Raw genomic sequence first — 18,076 nt, 5'->3', positions numbered from 1 at the left:
TCCAAAAAATAAGGGCAATGTGTGTGTGTGAAGACTGTACTTCCATTGTTTGTTAGCCTCTAAACTTTTCCATTACTTACCAGTGATGGGGTTCAGGGCAGGCTGCTCCAGCATATGCCACTTCGAAATATTGATCACTTTGAATTAAACTTACTTGAGAATAGCCAATATAATGATACTCTGACAACCCTCTCCATCCCCCTGAAAAAAGGAAATGAATCTCCTGTGTGAAAAGTACCCTCCCGGGCTCCTGGGTGGCTCAGTGGGTTAAGCCTCTGCCTTTGGCTCAGGTCATGATCTCAGGGTCAGGGGATTGAGCCCTGCATCAGGCTCTCTGCTCAGCGGGGAGCCTGCTTCCCCCTGTCTCTCTGTCTGCCTCTGCTCTGCATATTGTGATCTCTGTCAAATAAATAAAGTCTTTAAAAAAAAAAAAGAAAGAAAGAAAAAAAGAAAAGTACCCTCCCAGAATCAGAAGATAGAGAGATATCTTTAGCATCAGAGATAGGGTATTCAGGGCTGAGAAAGCTATATAAACAAACTCTACTTACTTTCTCACCTATTAGTACCCAAACTTGGGTTTCTTTGTCTTGTCAGTTCTTCACAAATTTATTGTTCCTTTGTCTAGGACTTATAAAAGATGCCTGTTTCAGTCCTTTGTTTGAGTCTCATTTTTTCTATGGGGCACCTGTACCCATAGAAAATATATTAAAATATATAAATATATTTTAATAAATATATTAAAAATTTATTAAATATTTGTTTTTCTCCTGTAAATATGTTAATATAATTATTAGACTGGGCAAAAGAACCAAGAGAGGTGGTGGGAAATTTTCCCTCCCAAACACCATCTTCTTTACAGCACAGGCCACTACACAGTACAAAGAGTAAACTACCATAACGAATAGTTATTTCTTTTTGGAGAGTTACTTTCCTTTTGAGTTCAGATTACAAGTTAGATTAAGACAAATGAAAAGAAACAAATGTTAGCTTATTGAGAGAACAATTAATAATCTATTTCCATTGTTTTTGGCAAATCAATAGCAAGACATGAATTAAGACAACATTTCTTAAAAAAATCATGAAGATGGTAAATTGGGGTTTCCATTGTTCTGTTATTTGCTTGTTGTTTTTGTTTCTATTTTTCTGTGTGAAATACCCATTGGTTAAAGACAGAAACTGCCTCATTTCTACAAAAGAATGCCATGAACTTGTAAGACAAGTGCTGTCACATATTTTGTGAACTATTGAAGTCAAAAAGGACATTATTATGAAAGAAAAAGAAAGACAACCAGAGAACTTTAAAGGCATTTAGCTTTTCTGCTGTCCTCTTTTAGTGTTTTTATATGCTCAGTGATATAAAGGAAGCAGAAGCATGGAGCCTGGGGTGAAACAAGAAAACAGTCACATTATAATAACAAGGTGAAGAGGCAAAGATTCCACTGTCACAGAGAACCTCACATTGCTTAATTTCAATTTAAGGGGTTACTTAAATGCATGGCCTTATGGAAATTTAATGATATGTTATGGTTCATCTGAACTTGTCAGATGGCCCCAAGCTGCGATAATCAACTTTTCAATGTCAGATTCATTTACTCCTCGAAGAATCCTGAAATAGCCATTCTCTCCCCATGACTTTCCCCAGGAATTGGCAGCAATCTGTAGGGGAAAAAAAGAAAATAAGAAAAGCTGAGTAGCATAGTTGGATATTTAATTCTGACCGTAAAAAACACAGGGAACTCACACATAGCTTTAGATGCTTTTAATTTATTATAGATCATAACTTTAAGAGCCTAAATATTTTCTAAATAGGAATAAAAGTCATATTATTTATCAATTACATTAATATGCATGCATACTTAAGTCACAATAACCACAATTTATATAAAACCTATCTGTTCCCAGCCATACAATGGAAATATGGGGGTCTCTGGGTAGCCCACTCATTAAGCATCTACCTTAATGACTCAGTTCCTGATCCCAGAGTCCTGAGATCTAGCCCCACATCAGACTCTCTGCTCAGTGGAAAGTCTGCTTCTCCCTCTCCCACTGCTCCTGCTTGTTTTGCCTCTCTTGCTATCTCTCTTTCAAATAAATAAATATTTTATTTTCAAATAAATATTTTCAAATAAATTCAAATTCTCAAATAAAATATTTTTAATTTTTTTTAATTGTGAGAGTTTGAAATACCACATCAAAAGATGATACACAATTTGCAATTATAGGGTCTCCCATATAACTTGCTCTGTGCTAGGCACCAGAGGAACACAAATAGATAATATCCATGTTCCTCTGTTCAGGGATGTAGCAGAGGAAATCCAATGTTCAGAGAGACAACGATCTAATGAAGGACAAAAAAATGTAAGCCAAGGACTAATGTAAAACTGTACATGGGGAGCTATTGAAGACAGTTGAGAGGCATCTCATGGTTCAGGAAAGTTGTCATGGAAGAGGTGCCACATAGGGTGCATATTAAAGCCTGGGAATAAATTAACCAGATAAAAACAGGAGGAAAAGAAATTCAGGTAAAGGAAAACAGTAAAAGCATGAACAGCAAAGGATGAAGCAGCATGAACCACTGAAATGAAGCAATGAAATTATAATAATTAGATAATAAAACAGAGACAGGTTGGTAGGTTAGGAGGCTGAAAGGAAGTTAAGGAAATACATATTGAGAAAATAATGGTGAAAATGATGACAAGTTCTTGAGTCGCTTCCAGCAGGAGAGCAGGGTGGACAAATTTATATTTTGATTACATTACTCTGTGTGAACTGAAAAGGATGAATTTAAGAGGGTAAACACAAGATTCAGGGAGGCTAGCTAATAAATTTGTAATAATTGATTCAGATGTCTTAATGGGGACAGGGAAACTAGGAAAAAAAATAGGGAAAGTATTTGAGAAATATCCAGAATAAATTCAGTAAGAATTAAACATTTTCTTTCTATTTTATTTTTAATGTAATTTTATTTATTTACTTATTTAATTTAATTTTACCTTTTCAGTGTTCCAAGATTCATTGTTTATGTACTAAACCCAGTGCCCCATGCAATACGTGCCCTCCTTAATCCCCATCAGGGTCACCCATCCCCCCACTCTTCTCCCTTCCAAAACCCTCTGTTTGTTTCTCAGAGTCCACAGTCTCTCATGCTTCATCTCCTCATCTAATTTCCCCCAAATCACTTTTCCTTTCCCTCTCCTAATGTCCTCCATGTTATCCTTATGCTCTACAAGCAAATGAAGCCATATGATATTGACTTTCTCTGCTTGACTTATTTCACTCAGCATAATCTCCTCCAGTCTTGTCCATGTTGATATAAAAGTTGGTTATTCATCCTTTCTGATGGCTGTGTAATATTCCATTTTACATATGGAGCATTTCTTCTTTCTCCATTCGTCTGTTGAACAGCATTTTGGCTCTTTCCACAGTTTGGTGATTGTGGCCATTGCTGCTGTGAACACTGGGGTACATATGGCCCTTCTTTCCACTACATATATATCTTTGGGGTAAATATCCAGTAGTGCAATTGCAGGGTCATAGGGTAGTTCTATTTTTAATTTCTTAAGGAATCTCCACACTGTTTTCCAAAGTGGCTATACCAACTTGCATTCCCACTGACAGTGTAAGAGGGTTCCCTTTCTCCACATCCCCTCCAACACTTGTTGTTTCCTGTCTTGTTAATTTTGGCCATTCTAACTGGTGTAAGGTAGTATCGCAATGTGGTTTTGATTTGAATCTCCCTGATGGCTAATGATGATAAATATTTTTTTTCATGTCTGCTAGCCATTTGTATGTCTTCTTTGGAGAAGTGTCTGTTCATGTCTTCTGCCCATTTTTTGACGTGATTACCTGTTTTTTGAGTGTTGAGTTTAAGGGGTTCTGTATGGATCTTGGATATCAGCCCTTTGTCTGTAGTGTTATTTGCAAATACCTCCTCCCATTCCGTGGGTTGCCTCTTTGTTTTGTTGACTATTTCCTTTGCTGTGCTGAAGCTTTTGATCTTGGTGAAGTCCCAAAAGTTCATTTTTGCTTCTGTTTCATTTGCCTTTGGAGACATGTCTTGAAATAAGTTGCTGTTGCCATTGTCGAAGAGGTTACTGCCTGTGTTCTCCTCTAGGATTTTGATGGATTCCTGCCTCAAGTTGAGGTCATTTACCCATTTTGAGTTTATCTCTGTGTATGGTATAAGAAAATTGTCAACTTTCATTCTTCTACACATAGCTGTCCAATTTTCCCAGCACCATTTATTGAAGAGACTGTCTTTTTTCTACTGTATACTTTTTCCTGCTTTGTTGAAAATTATTTGACCATAATGTTGTGGGTCCATATCTGGACTCTACTCTGTTCCACTGGTCTATGTGCCTGTTTTTGTGCCAGTACCATGCTGTCTTGGTGATCACAGCTTTGTAGTAAAACTTGAAATCAGGCAACATGATGCCCCCAGTTTTGTTTTTCTTTTTCAACATTTCCTTAGCATTATAGAGCCTTTTCTGGTTCCATACAAATTTTAGGATTGTTTGTTCCAGCACTTTGAAAAATGCTGGTAGAGTTTTGATTGGGGTGGCATTGAAAGTATAGATTGCTCTAGGCAGTATAGACATTTTAACAACATCTATTTTTCCAATCCATGAGCATGGAATGCTTTTCCATCTTTTTGTGTCTTCAATTTCTTTCATGAGTGTTCTGTAGTTCCTTGAGTACAGATCCTTCACCTCTTTGATTAGGTTTATTCCAAGGTATCTTACGGTTCTTGGTACTATAGTAAATGAAATTGATTCTCTAATTTCCCTTTCTATATTTAGTGAGTTAGTGTATAAGAAAGCAACTTCTGTTGCTTTGTTGATTTCTGTGCATTGAATTTGTATCCTGCTACATTAATGGATTGTTATATGAGTTCTAGTAGTTTGGGGGGTGGAGTCTTTTGGTTTTTCCATATAAAGTATCATGTCATCTGCAAAAAGAGAGAGTTTGACTTCTTCTTTGCCAATTTGAATACTTTTATTTCTTTTTGTCATCCAATTGCTGTTGCTAGGACTTCTAGTACTATGTTGAACAACAGAGGTGAGAGTGAGCATCCTTGTCATGTTCCTGATCTCAGAGAAGGTTGTAAGCTTTTCCCATTGAGAATGATATTCGCTGTGGGTTTTTCATAGATAAATTTTATGCAGTTGGGGAATTTTCCCTCTATTCCTATACTTTGAGGAGATTTAATCAGGGGAAGGTGCTGTATATTGTCAAATGCTTTTTCTGCATCAGTTGAGAGGACCATGTGGTTCTTCTCTCTTCTCTTATTGATTATTGTTCTATCATATTGATTGATTTGTGAATGTTGAACCAACCTTGCATTCCAGGGATGAATCCCACCTAGTCACGGTGGATAATCTTTTTAATGTACTGTTGGATCCTATTAGCTAGGATCTTGCTGAGAATCTTGGCATCCATATTCATCAGGGATATTGGTCTGAAATTCTCCTTTTTGATGGAATCTTTGTATGGTTTGGGGATCAGCATAGTACTGGCTTCATAGAAATGGAGTTATTTTTAATTTTAAAATATGAGGATGATTAGAAAGTTAGACTAGGTTCAGAATGTCCCCTGGGATTTAGAGCTTGAGTGAATAAGTCTTTGGGGGGTGGATAGCAAAAATATTAATGGAGTACATAAGAATATCATGAATGCCAGAAAGGAGCTAGTTGATCACAAGTAAATGTAACAGAAACAGCCTTGAAGGATATAACCAGACATGAAATTGCTAAATCAATGGTAGTTCTATTTTTAATTTTCTGAGGAGTCTCCATACTGTTTTCCACAGTGGGTGCACCAGTTTGCATTCCCACTAGCAGTGCACTAGGATTCCCTTTTCTCTACATCCTCACCAACACTTGTTTTCTCCTGCCTTTTTGACATTAGCCATGCAAACAGGTGTGAATTAATATTTCACTGTGGTTTTGATTTACATTTCCCTGATGGCTAATAATATTAAGTACATTTTCATGTAACTATTGGCCATTTGTATTATTTTCAGGGGTAGGGGGGATGTCTATTCATGGCAATTGCCCACTTTTAAATAGGATTATGTGTGGTTTTTGCTATTGAGCTGCATGGGTTCCTTATATATTTTGGATTTTAACCCCTTATCAGATAGATGGTTTGTAAATATTTTCTCCCTTTATGGTGGTTGCCTTTTTATTTTGCTGATTGTTTTGCTAGGCAGAAGCCTTTTAGTGTGGTGTAGTTCTACTTGTTGATTTTTGCTTTTGTCTTTGCATTTTTAGTGTCATACCCAAATAATATTTGCAAAGATCAATGTCAAGTAGATTTTGTCCTATGTTTTCTTCCTGTATCTTTGCAATTTGTAGGCTTACATTTAAGTCTTTAATCCATTTTGACTTAATTTTTTGTGACTGGTATAAGATAGAAAACGAATTCCATTCTTCTGCATATGGTTGAACAGTTTTCTCAACACCAGTTATCGAAAAAACTATCCTTTCTCCACTGCTTCTTTTTGGCTCCTTCATCAAATATTAGTTGATTATATATAAGTGGGTTTACTTCTGGGCTTTTGATCCTGTTCTATTCATCTGTGTGTCTATTTTTATACCAGTAATGCTGTTCTGATTATTATAACTTTGTAATAAAATTTGAAATCAGTAATTGTGATGTCTCTATATTTGTTCTTTCTCAAGATTACTTTGGCTGCTCAGGGTCTCTTGTGTCTCTACACAAATTTTAGGATATTTTTCACTTTTGTGAAAATTGCCATTGGAATTTTGATAGGGATTGTATCAAATTTATAGATGGTTTTGGGTAGTACAGACATTTTTTTGATCCATGAACATGGGATATCACTCCATTTATTTGTGTCTTCTTCAATTTCTTTTATCAATTTCTTTTAATTTTTATTATACAGACCTTTCACATCCTTGGTTATATTTATGCTAAGTACACATTTTTTATTGTATTATAAATGAATTATTTTTTTCAAATAGTTTACCATTCATATATAGAAATGAAACTTATCGGAACTGGGTGGTTCAGTCCATTAAGCATCCAACTCCTGATTTCAGCTCAGGTCATGATCTCAGCTCAGCTCATGTTGTGAGATTGAGCTCCACACTGGGCATGGAACCTGCTTAAGGTTCTCTCTCTCTCCCTCTTTCTCTGAGCCTCCTCTTCCCAACCCCCTGCTCATGCATACACTCAAAAGAAAAAAGAAAAAGAAAGAAAGAAAGAAAAGAAAAGAAAAAAAAAGAAAAGAAAAGAAAAGAAAAGAAAAGAAAGAAGGAAGGAAGGAAGGAAGGAAGGAAGGAAAGAAAGAAAGAAAGAAAGAAAGAAAGAAAGAAAGAAAGAAACTGAATTTCGTGGTTGATTTTATCTTGCCACTTTGTTATTCATTCTAATAGATTTTTGGTGGAGTATTAAGGCATATATATATATATATATATAAAATCACATCATCTGCAAACAGAGACAGTTTATTTCTTCCATTCTAATTTGGATGCCTTTTGTTTCTTTCTCTTGTCTAATTGCTCTAGGACTGCCAGTACTATGAGGAGACACCCTTATTTTATTCTTGATCTCAGAGGCATATCTTTCAGTCTTTCACTGATATATGGAATATGATGTTTACTCTTTGTCATATATTACCTTTATTTTCCTGAGGCATACTCCTTATAAACTTGTAGGCAGCTGAGGACTGGGCTAGAGTCAAGAGACCAAACCAGGCCCCTACTGGTGCCTCCTGGAAGCCCAAGGGTTAATAACCCCATGAGTGGAAAATTGAGCATCACTTGAGAAAGGGCCTGAGCTATGGATCCTAAGACTCACCAACGTGGTTGCCAGCATGTGCTTATCTGGAATAGGCAAAACAGGCCTGCTCATTAAACCATTGTGGGATTGTGCTGTCCTTGCAGACCATAAACTACACCATTGTAAGATTGTGCTGTGCTTACATAAACTATGTCTGGAGTAGCCTTGAAGTTAGTACATCTGGCACCAGAGAGTCTGCTCTTGGTGCTTGGGAAATAGATAATGGGAAAGCTTGAAGGGTTTTCTGTGCATGTTGCAAACTCTTTCGTAATCAGTTAAAAATAGATACTTTTTTGCAGTTGTTTCTGTTAGCTATATAATGCCTTGCTTCCTTGAATAAAATTGGCAGTGCTTGGACACCATCCACTGTGTCCCTCCTGTCCCCATCTCTTTACGTCTCTTTACATCTCATCTTCATCTCACCATCCTCTACCCTCTCGACCCTGGTTGTGTTGTCACGCCAGCCGTGACATAACCTCAATTTTTTGAGAGTTCTTAACCACTAAGAGATGTTGAATTTTGTCAAATGCTTTGCCTCTATCTATTGAGATGTTCATATAATTTTTATGTCTCATTGTATTAATGCAGTTGCCTATGTTGCCAGGCATAAATCCTTTTGATCATAATTATGACCATTTTAGTGTACAGTTGAATTCAGTTTACTATTATTTTTTGGAAAATTTTGAATCTTTATTCATTGGGAATTTTTCTTTTCTTCTAATGTCGTTTTCTGGTTTTGATATCAGGGTAATGCCAGGCTTGTGAAATGCACTTGGGAGTGTTCCCTCCTCTTCAAATTTTTAGAAAGGTCTGAGAAGGATTTGGTGTTAATTTTTCAATGTTTTGATTGAAATTCCATTTAATTAACATAAAGTGTAATATTAGTTTCAGGTGTAAAATAAAGTGATTCAACAATTTCATAGAAAAGCTGGTGTTCATCACAAAAGTGCACTCCTTAATCCCCATTACCTATCTCATCCATCTTCCCACCCACTCCCCTTCTGATAGCCATGAGTTTGCTCTCCATAGTTAAGAGTCTGCTTCTTGGTTTGTCTCCTTCTTTCTTTTTACTTACACTTTGCTCATTTGTTTTGTTTCTTAAATTCCACATATGAATGAAATGGTATTTTTCTTTCTCTGAATGACTTATTTCACTTAGCACAATACTCTCTAGCTCCAACCATATCATTGCAAATGGCAAGATTTTTCTTTTTTATTGCTGAATAATAATAATGTATTTTATACACACACACACACACACACACACACACACACACACACACAAACACTATGTCTTCTTTATCCATGCATCAGTCTATGGACACTTGGACTGCTTCCATAATTTGGCAACTGTAGGTAATGCTGCTATAAATATTGGGTTGCATGTATCCCTCTGCATTAGTATTTTTTTGTACTCTTTAGGTAAAAACCTTGTAATGTAATTGCTGGATCATAGGGTAGTTTTATTTTTAACTTTTTGAGGAAACTTTATACTGTTTTCCAGAGTGGCAGGACAAGTTTACATTCCCACCAACAGTACAAGAGGGTCCCTTTCTCCACAATCTCACTAAGATCTGTTGTTTTTTGTGTTGCTGATTTTATCCATTCTGACAAGTGTGAGGTGATATTTCATTGTAGTTTTGATTTGCATTTTGATGATGAGTGATGATGAGCATCTTTACATGTGTCTGTTAACCATCTGCATGCCTTCTTTGGAAGAATGTCTATTCATGTCTTCCACCCATATTTCAATTGGATTATTCATTTTTGGGGTGTTGAGTTTTCAGTACAATTGTAAATGAGATTGATTCCATAATTTTTCTTCCTACTGCTTCATTATTGGTGTATAGAAATGCAACAGGTTTGCATGCATTGATTTTGTATCCTGAAACTTCCTGAATTTGTTTATCATTTCTAGCAGTTTTTTGGTGGAGTCTTTCATATAAACTACCAAAACTGAAACAGGAAGAAATAGAAAATTTGAACAGACCAATAACCAGCAAAGAAATTGAATCAGTAATCAAATAACTCTTGACAAACAAAAATCCAGGGCCAGATGGCTTCACAGGCAAATTCTACCACAAATTCTACCAAACATTTAAAGAAAAGTTAATACTTATCCTTCTCAAACCATTCCAAAAAAAAGAAAAAAAGAAAGAAAGGAAGGAAGGAAGAAAGGAAGGAAAAAGAAAGAAAGAAAAAGAAAAAGAAAAAAGAAACAGAAGGAAAACTTCCCAATTCATTCTATGAAGCTAACATTACCCTGATACAAAAACCAGATAAAGACTCCACTAAAAAGGAAATTCAGGCCAATATCTCTGTTGAACACAGATGCAAAAATTCTCAATAAAACACTAGAAAACTGAATTCAACAATACATTTTTAAAAACTTCCATCATGATTAAGGGAAATTTATTCTTATGTTGCAAGAGTGGTTTACTATTCACAAATCAATGTGATATACTACATTAATAGGAAAAGGATAAGAAACATATGATCCTTTCAATTAATAAAAAAAAAAACCATTTGACAAAGTACAGCATCCATTCTTTTTTTTTTTTTTTTTTGCATCCATTCTTGATAACAACCCTCAACAAAGCAGGAATAGAGAGAACATACCTCAATCTCATAAAGGCAGTATATGAAAAACCCACAGCTAATATCATCTTTAATGGGGAAAAATTGAGTGCTTTCCCTCTACAATCAGGAACAAGACAGAGGTGTCCACACTTACCCTGTCATGTAACATAGTACTAGAAGTCTTAGCTTCAGCAATCAGACAACAAAAATAAATAAAATTCATCCAAATCAGCAGGGAAGAAGTCAAACTTTCACTATTTGCAGATTACATGGTACTCTATACAGAGAACCCAAAAGACTGTACCAAAAACTGCTAGAACTGGTGTTAATTTTTATTTAAATATTAGGTAGAATTCAGCAGTAAAACCATTTGGTCTTGTGCTTTCCTTTGTTGGTTGTGTGCTTCCGTGGGTGGTCATAGCAGTCTATTATGATCCTTTATATTCATTGAAATGTCTCTTGCATTTCTGATTTTTAGTTATTTCCGTCTTCTCTCCTTTTTCATACCCTACCTAATTTTTCAGCTTTGTCTGTCTTTTAAAACATACACACACACACATATAAATATATCCACACCTCTTAGTTTTGTTGATATTTTATATTGATTTTCTGGCCTCCTTTTCATTTACTGCTACTCTGATATATATTTTTTTCTTCCTTCTACTAACTTTAGGTTTAGTTTGTTTTCCTTTTGCTAGCTGACTGAGATATAAAATTATTTGTGATCACTCTTAATCACTCTTTCTTAATGTATGTATTTAATGCTGTAACTTTTCTTCTTATAACTGTTTTTGATGCATTCCATAGGTTTTAATATGCTGTATTTCATTTTTGTTTATTTCAAGATACTTATTAATTTCCCTTTTGAATGCTTCTTTGATCCATTGATTCTTTTCAGAAATGTGTGTGTGTGTGTGTGTGTGTTTCCAGAAATAATTTCCACACATCTGTGAATTTTCATTTTCTTCTTGTTGATTGATTTCTAGTTCCATATAATTGTGGTCAGAAAATATACTTGGGGTGTGGTTGGGTGGCTTAGTCAGTTAAGCATTTTCAGCTCAGGTCATGATCCCAGGGTCCTGGGATTGAGTCCCAAATTGGCCTCCCTGGTAGGTGGGGAGCCTGCTTCTCCCTCTCCTACCTGCTCATATTCTCTCTTGTTCTGTCATACTTTCTCTCAAATAAATAAAAATCTTAAAAAAAAAAGAGAGAGAGAGAGAGAGACTTGGTATGATTCCAATCTTACATTTGCTAATGTTTTGTGACTTAATATACTATCCACTCTAGAGAATGTTCTGTATGGGCTTGAGAAGAATGTGTTTACGTTGCTTTTGTTCAGTATGTATCTGTTAGGTCCATTTGGTCTAACGTGCAGTTAAAATTCAGGGTTTCCTTCTTGAATTTATGTCTTGAGTAATCTGTCCATTGTTCATAGTGGAATACTGAAGTGTTCTGATGTTATTGTATTGTCTATTTTTCTCTTCAGATCAATCAATATTTGCTTAATTTATTTGGGTGCTCCAATGTTGGGTGCATAGCTTATATCATCTTGATGAATTGATCCCCTTTTCATCATAAAGACCCTCTTTTCTCCACAATCTTTTTACTTAAAATCTATTTTGTCGCATATAACAACCCCTGCTCTTCTATGTTTTCCATTGCATGCAATATCTCTCTCCTCTCTTCACTTTGAGCTTATACGTGTCCTTAAAGCTGAAATGAGTCTCTTGTAAGCAGCATATAGTTGGGTCTTGTTTTTTAATCCATTCAGCCACTCTATGCTTTTTGATTAGAGAATTTAGTTATTTACATTTAAATTATTGATAATTAAAAGCTTACTAATGCTATCTTAATAGTCTCTGGCTGTTATGTGGTTCCCTGTTTCTTTCTCATCTTTCTTACGGGTGATGATTTTCCATAGTGGTGTGCTTTAATTCCTTTCATTTTAACTTTTGTGAATCTACTATAGGCTTTTGCTATATACTTATATAGCAAAATATATACTTTAATATATATTATACATACAGCAAAATTTTCATATATATATGTCTATTTTATATTGATAACAGCTTAACTTTGATCATATACCAAACTCTAAGCTTTTATTCCATATATAATTTATGTATTTGATGTCATAATTTACTTCTTTTTTTTTTTTAATATAATTTTTTATTTTTTATAAACATATATTTTTATCCCCAGGGGTACAGGTCTGTGAATCACCAGGTTTACACACTTCACAGCACTCACCAAAACACATACCCTCCCCAATGTCCATAATCCCACCCCCTTCTCCCAAACCCCCTCCCCCCAGCAACCCTATATTGACTCTTAGCTTTCCTAATCAGTCCTAACATCATAAAGGAACACTTTCAAAACTGTGTCTACAATTCTGACTTCAATTTACCATTTCAAAGATAGAATGGCCTTAAATTATCTAGAAATGAGCCAGAAACAAAGTGTGTTTTAGCAGCAATGAACTGAATTCCAATTTCTAAACTTTTTATTTTGTTCCAATATATATACTTTCAAAGATAAGAAGTCAAAGTCATAACTTAAGTTGAACCGTCAAAAATAATATTTTTAAATTCTTGTAACTATGATATGTAGTACTAAACCTATTCTCTTTTGTGAGCCTGAGAATTATTACTACCCACATTTCATTATTAGACTTTGGTAAAATCAGAAGACTATGTGAACTTTTACAAGCAAGTACAAATTTATGTACTAATGAGAAGTAACCCCATGAGTCTGCAAAAAAGACAATATTATAAATTATAAAGAGTAGTACTTAGTAAACCAGCCCTAATAAAATATACCTAGAGTATGTGTTTTGTTCATTAATCTTATTCTTCCTACTGTTATTTCTTCTATCCCTTCACCAGTTTTTTGTTGTTTCTTCCAAATGCCTGAATTTTTAAAAATTTAATTATAAGAGAATGGGTAAAAATGTAGGAAAGAAATTTTCTAAAGATTTAAATGTCTAGAGATTTTTAAATCTTCTTTTGAGATGTTTAGCATATTAATAATAAGTGCACAGTTTAGTGAGTTTATACATGTTTGTGAGGTTCATGCCTATGTAAGCTCCATGTAGATCAAGATAAAAACTACTTCTAGAATTCTAAAAGGTCTGGAATGTTCCCTCTCTGTCAATATCTACCTTCCTATCTACCATCAGTTCTTCCTGGAATTGATATTTTTAATAAAGCCATAAGTATTAATAAAAGCATTAATAAAAAAGCAGTAATAAAAGCATTCTTTTATTCAATAAATAAATGTATATGTTATAGCATATATAACTAATTTCTTATTTTAATTTCTCTGTGTTTTTATATAACTGTACCACAATTTATCCATTCTTATGCTGATAAACACAATGAACATAAGTTGTTGTACCATCTATACATTTAATAGTAGAATAAAAAATTTCTAGTTACTCCATACCTTTACCCATACTTGTTAATATCAATACTTTTAATTTAAGCCAAGCTAGTGAATGTGTGATATTATCTTACTGTGCTTTTAATTGGCATTTGCTGGACAGCTAGTTACATTGAATACCTTTTCATATGTTGGCTTGCCATTTGGATTTCCTCATTTGTGAAGTAAATATTAAAATATGTTGCCTAGTATTATTATTGATGTGTTGTTTATTTTTTATTTCTTCCTGTATATTTGTAAGAATTTTATATATTCTACATGAGTCCTTGCCAGATAGATGATAGAAGATAGATAATCTTCTCTCAGTTTGTTTTACCCTATCACATAATTCTGTCTTCTGACAGTTTTTAAAGTAATCTGATCATTTTTTTCTTATACAGTTTATTAATTTTCTGTACAGTTTAAGAAAGCTTTGCTTAATTGATATTAACATATTTGCTTTCCAAGTTTTCTTCTAGAGGTTTTATTATTTTACAATCACACTTCTGTCTATGCTCCACTTCAAATTAGTTTTGTATGTATTTTGTGAGTTAGGGGATGAAGTTTCAGTTTTGTTTTGTTTTGTTTTTGTTTTCCCCATGAATAGAAAGTTGCTATATAGCTAAAGCATTGGCAATCTATGGCTCATGGACAAATCTGGTCAGTAATGTTTGGTACAGATCATGAGTTGAGTGTTTTTAGGTTTTATCTTGTTTTGATTTTTTCTTTAAAGAGTTGTGAAAACAGCTAAAACAGAGTATGTAACAGATTTTTTTGTGATCTCCAAAATGTAAAATATTTGCTATCTGGCCATTTACAAGAAAAACAAAAACAAAACAAAACAAAAAAATTCCTGCTAACCTTGGTCTAAAACTGTTTATTATAAAGATTCTCCTTTCTCAGTTGAAATTCAGAGGTTTCTTTGTTGTAAAACAAGTGACCATATCCTGTGTTTAAATCCAGATTATTTATTTTGTGATATCAGCCTATTACTCTATTCTTATGTTAATAAAATGATTATTTCCACTTGTATGGATATATAGCTGACATCCATCAGTGTATAAGTTTAAGGTATACAGTATAATGGTTTGACTTACACAGATTGTGAAATGATTACCACAATAAGTTTAGTTAGCATCTATCACCTTATACAGGTGAAATAAAGAGAAAAAGAAAAAAAAAAGACCAAAAATTTCCTGATAAGAATGTTTAGAATTTACTTTCTTGACAACATTCATACATATCATACAGCACGCTGCTACAGTGTATGTTATATATACTGTAAATTTTATCTTTAGCCCTTATTTATCACTGAAGTTTGTACCTTTGCCACTTCTCTCCTACTCTCATCACCCTCAAACCCTTCCTCTATTAATCACAAATCTGATTTCTTTTTCTATGAATTTGGGGGTTTGTTTCTTTTGGTTACTACACATAAGTGAGATCCTATAGTATTTGTTTTTCTTTGTCTGACTTTATTTCACTTAACATAACGCCCTCAAGGTCCATCCATGTTGTTGGAAATGGCAAGATTTCCTCCATTTTTCTGGCTGAATAATATCCCATTACACATATATATCACTATTTTTTTTATTCATTGATTGGTTTATGAACACTTAGTTCCATATCTTAACTATTATAAATAAGGCTGCTATGAAAATGAGGGTGATATCTTTTCAAGTTAGTGTTTTCATTTCCTTTGGATATATTCCCAGAAATGGAATTTCTGAATCATGGGTAGTTCTGTTTTTAATGTTTTGAGGATCCTTCATAATGTCCTCTATAGTGGCTGTACCACTTTATAATTCTGCCAACAATGAACAAGGGTTTCCTTTCCTCCATATCCTTCCCAGCATTTATTATCTTTTTTTTTTTTTTTTATGATGACCATTCTAACAAGCATGAGGTGATATCTCCTTGTGACCTTGATTTACATTTCCCTAATGACTAGTGCTATTGAACATTTTTTCACATACCTGTTGGCCATTTTTAATGTCTTCCTTGAAGATAAGTCTGCTCAGATTCTTTGCTCATTCTTTAATCTCATTATTTGTTTTCTTGCAACTGAGCTGTAGGAGTTCCTTAAACATTTTGGATATTAACCCTTTATCAGAAATATGATTTATAAATATTTTCTCCATTCCCATAGGTTGACTTTTATTTGTTAATTTTGTTTTTATTTTTGCCTTACTATGTGGAAGCTTTTTAGTTTGATGTAGTCCCACTTGTTTATTTTTTTGTCACTTGTGCTTTTGGTGACATATCCTAGAAGTCACTGCAAAGATCAATGTTAAGGAGTGTTTTTCCTGTTTTTTTCTAGGAGCTTCACAGTTTCAGGTCTTACATTTAAATCTGTAATCCATTTTGAGTTAATTTTTGTAAGTGGTATGAAATAGCAGTCCAATTTCATTCTTTTGCATGTAAATATCCAGTATTTACAACATCATTTATTAAAGACTACCTGTCCCTAGCCACCCATTATTTAATACTACTTTTTTTTCTGAAAGAAACCTATCCTTTTAAAAGCTCTGGATGCTTAAAAATTTTTCTTGTCTTTTATTTTCAGCTATTTGATTATGAAATTCCTGGAGGAGTTCTCCTTCATGGAGTTTATTGAGCTTTCTGAATCTTTGGATTTATGTCTTTCAGTTTTAGAAAACTAGTGGCCATCATGTTTTTAAGTATTGATTCTGGTTCATTCTCTCTCTCTCTCTTAATCCTTCTGAGAATACAATTACGTTTATGTTAAACCATTTGACTGTGTCCTACTATTTGATTTTTTTATTCACATTGTTCTGTATTTGCTTTTTTTTTCATATTATCTTTCTCTGTGTAGTACAAGTTGGATATATTTTATTGAATTTTATTTAAGACCACTAATTCTGTTTGCTATTTAACTTATGCAGTGAGTTCTTATTTTCAAAACATCACACTCACAAATTCAATTATTCATATTTTAAATATATTTAAATCCTTTGTTAAAATTCTCCATTTTTCACCCATATTTTTTAAATGTTTCTTATAATGGTTATTTAAAAGCCTATGTCTAAACTATTATCTATTGCTTCTATTCATAGTTTTTCCTTTAGTTACTGGTCACATTTGTTTGCTTTATGTGTCTTCTAATTTTTAAATGTATGCTGGATATGTTGTCCTAATAAATACAAAGATTGACCTTGGTATTATTTTCCTAAGAAGGTTAGCCCTTTCTTCTGCTAAAGATATACAGTGAGGGACTAATCACCTCTTGTGCAGAAACTAAATTGAATCAGGGCTGGAGATAAGCTTTTGTTAAGCTTACTCCACACCTGATTTAAAATATTGGTGGGGGGCAATGCCTATTATGTGTGTGTTCCAGCCTATTTTTTTTTTTAAGAATTTATTTATTTATTTGAGAGAGAGAAAGAGAAGCAGACACCCAGTCAAGCAGAGAGCCTGACATGGGGCTCAATCCCATGACCTTGAGATCATTACCCAAGCCGTAGGCAGATGCTTAACTGATTGAAGCACCCAGACACCCCATCAGGGTATCTTCTAATGCAACTCCTTCCACAGGTCTTCAAGACTTCAGACTTCTTTTCACTATCCTTCTCAGCTACTCACCCTGTTCGCTGTTCAAGCACTCAGTTTAAGTATTCCATAGGAAAAAATGCTGTGTTTCAGGTTCCTCTAAATTCTAATACAGCTGGATTCTCTTTTTCTTAGAGGTCTTTCTCTCTCTCTCTCTGCATATTCAAATATAATCAGCTTGTGCCCAGCCCTACCAAATGCTCACAGGCAGAAAGTCTTCTCAAGATTCAGGTTTCTCATTTCTTTAAAAATATGAGTTTGGAAAATTAATTCTGATGTTATTTTCAACTTATTTTATGGAATATATGACTTATTGTTATGTATTACATTTTACTTAGTAATGGAAGTCGTCCATTTTTTATTGTAATTTACTATATTGTAGGCCTACTTGTAAATATTTTAAAACATTCATATATATTTGTGGCCAAATAAATCTTCTCTGAACTTCTCAGTGCCCTTGCAAAAAATTCTAATCCCCTGACACACAAAAAGTGTATATGCTATAGAGATAGAGAATATTTGCTTTCACTTCTGCCAAAAATATTTTATCTTCAATTCAATGAGAATTAGATCTATAGCCATTTGTCTAGTTAACAGATTTGATCCAAAAGGATAATAAAACTTCTCTTATCTCCCCAAGAGGGCCAAAGAGTCAGAGACCAGACAAGGTCCTAAATTAAGCCCATGGTGCCGGGAGTAC

The 18,076-nt window shown here is 34.0% G+C and overlaps 1 protein-coding gene across 2 annotated transcripts in view; it reads right to left on the bottom strand.

The window, feature by feature from the left end:
* Nucleotides 1-983: 983 nt before the first annotated feature.
* TINAG (tubulointerstitial nephritis antigen) overlaps nt 984-18,076 on the bottom strand; it is a 96,696-nt gene continuing 79,603 nt past the window's right edge. For both annotated transcript variants that reach the window (XM_082729422.1, XM_082729421.1), the window contains one exon: nt 984-1,656. In XM_082729422.1, the coding sequence (XP_082585548.1) occupies nt 1,522-1,656 (135 nt within the window). In that variant the 3' untranslated portion in view covers nt 984-1,521. The remainder of the gene's footprint in view (nt 1,657-18,076) is intronic.

The sequence above is a fragment of the Mustela nivalis genome (assembly GCF_964662115.1).
Source record: "Mustela nivalis genome assembly, chromosome: 5".
In the NCBI taxonomy this organism is placed as follows: domain Eukaryota; kingdom Metazoa; phylum Chordata; class Mammalia; order Carnivora; family Mustelidae; genus Mustela; species Mustela nivalis.
The sequence above is the reverse complement of the archived record's forward strand: the minus strand, read 5'-3'. Positions and strand labels throughout refer to the sequence as shown.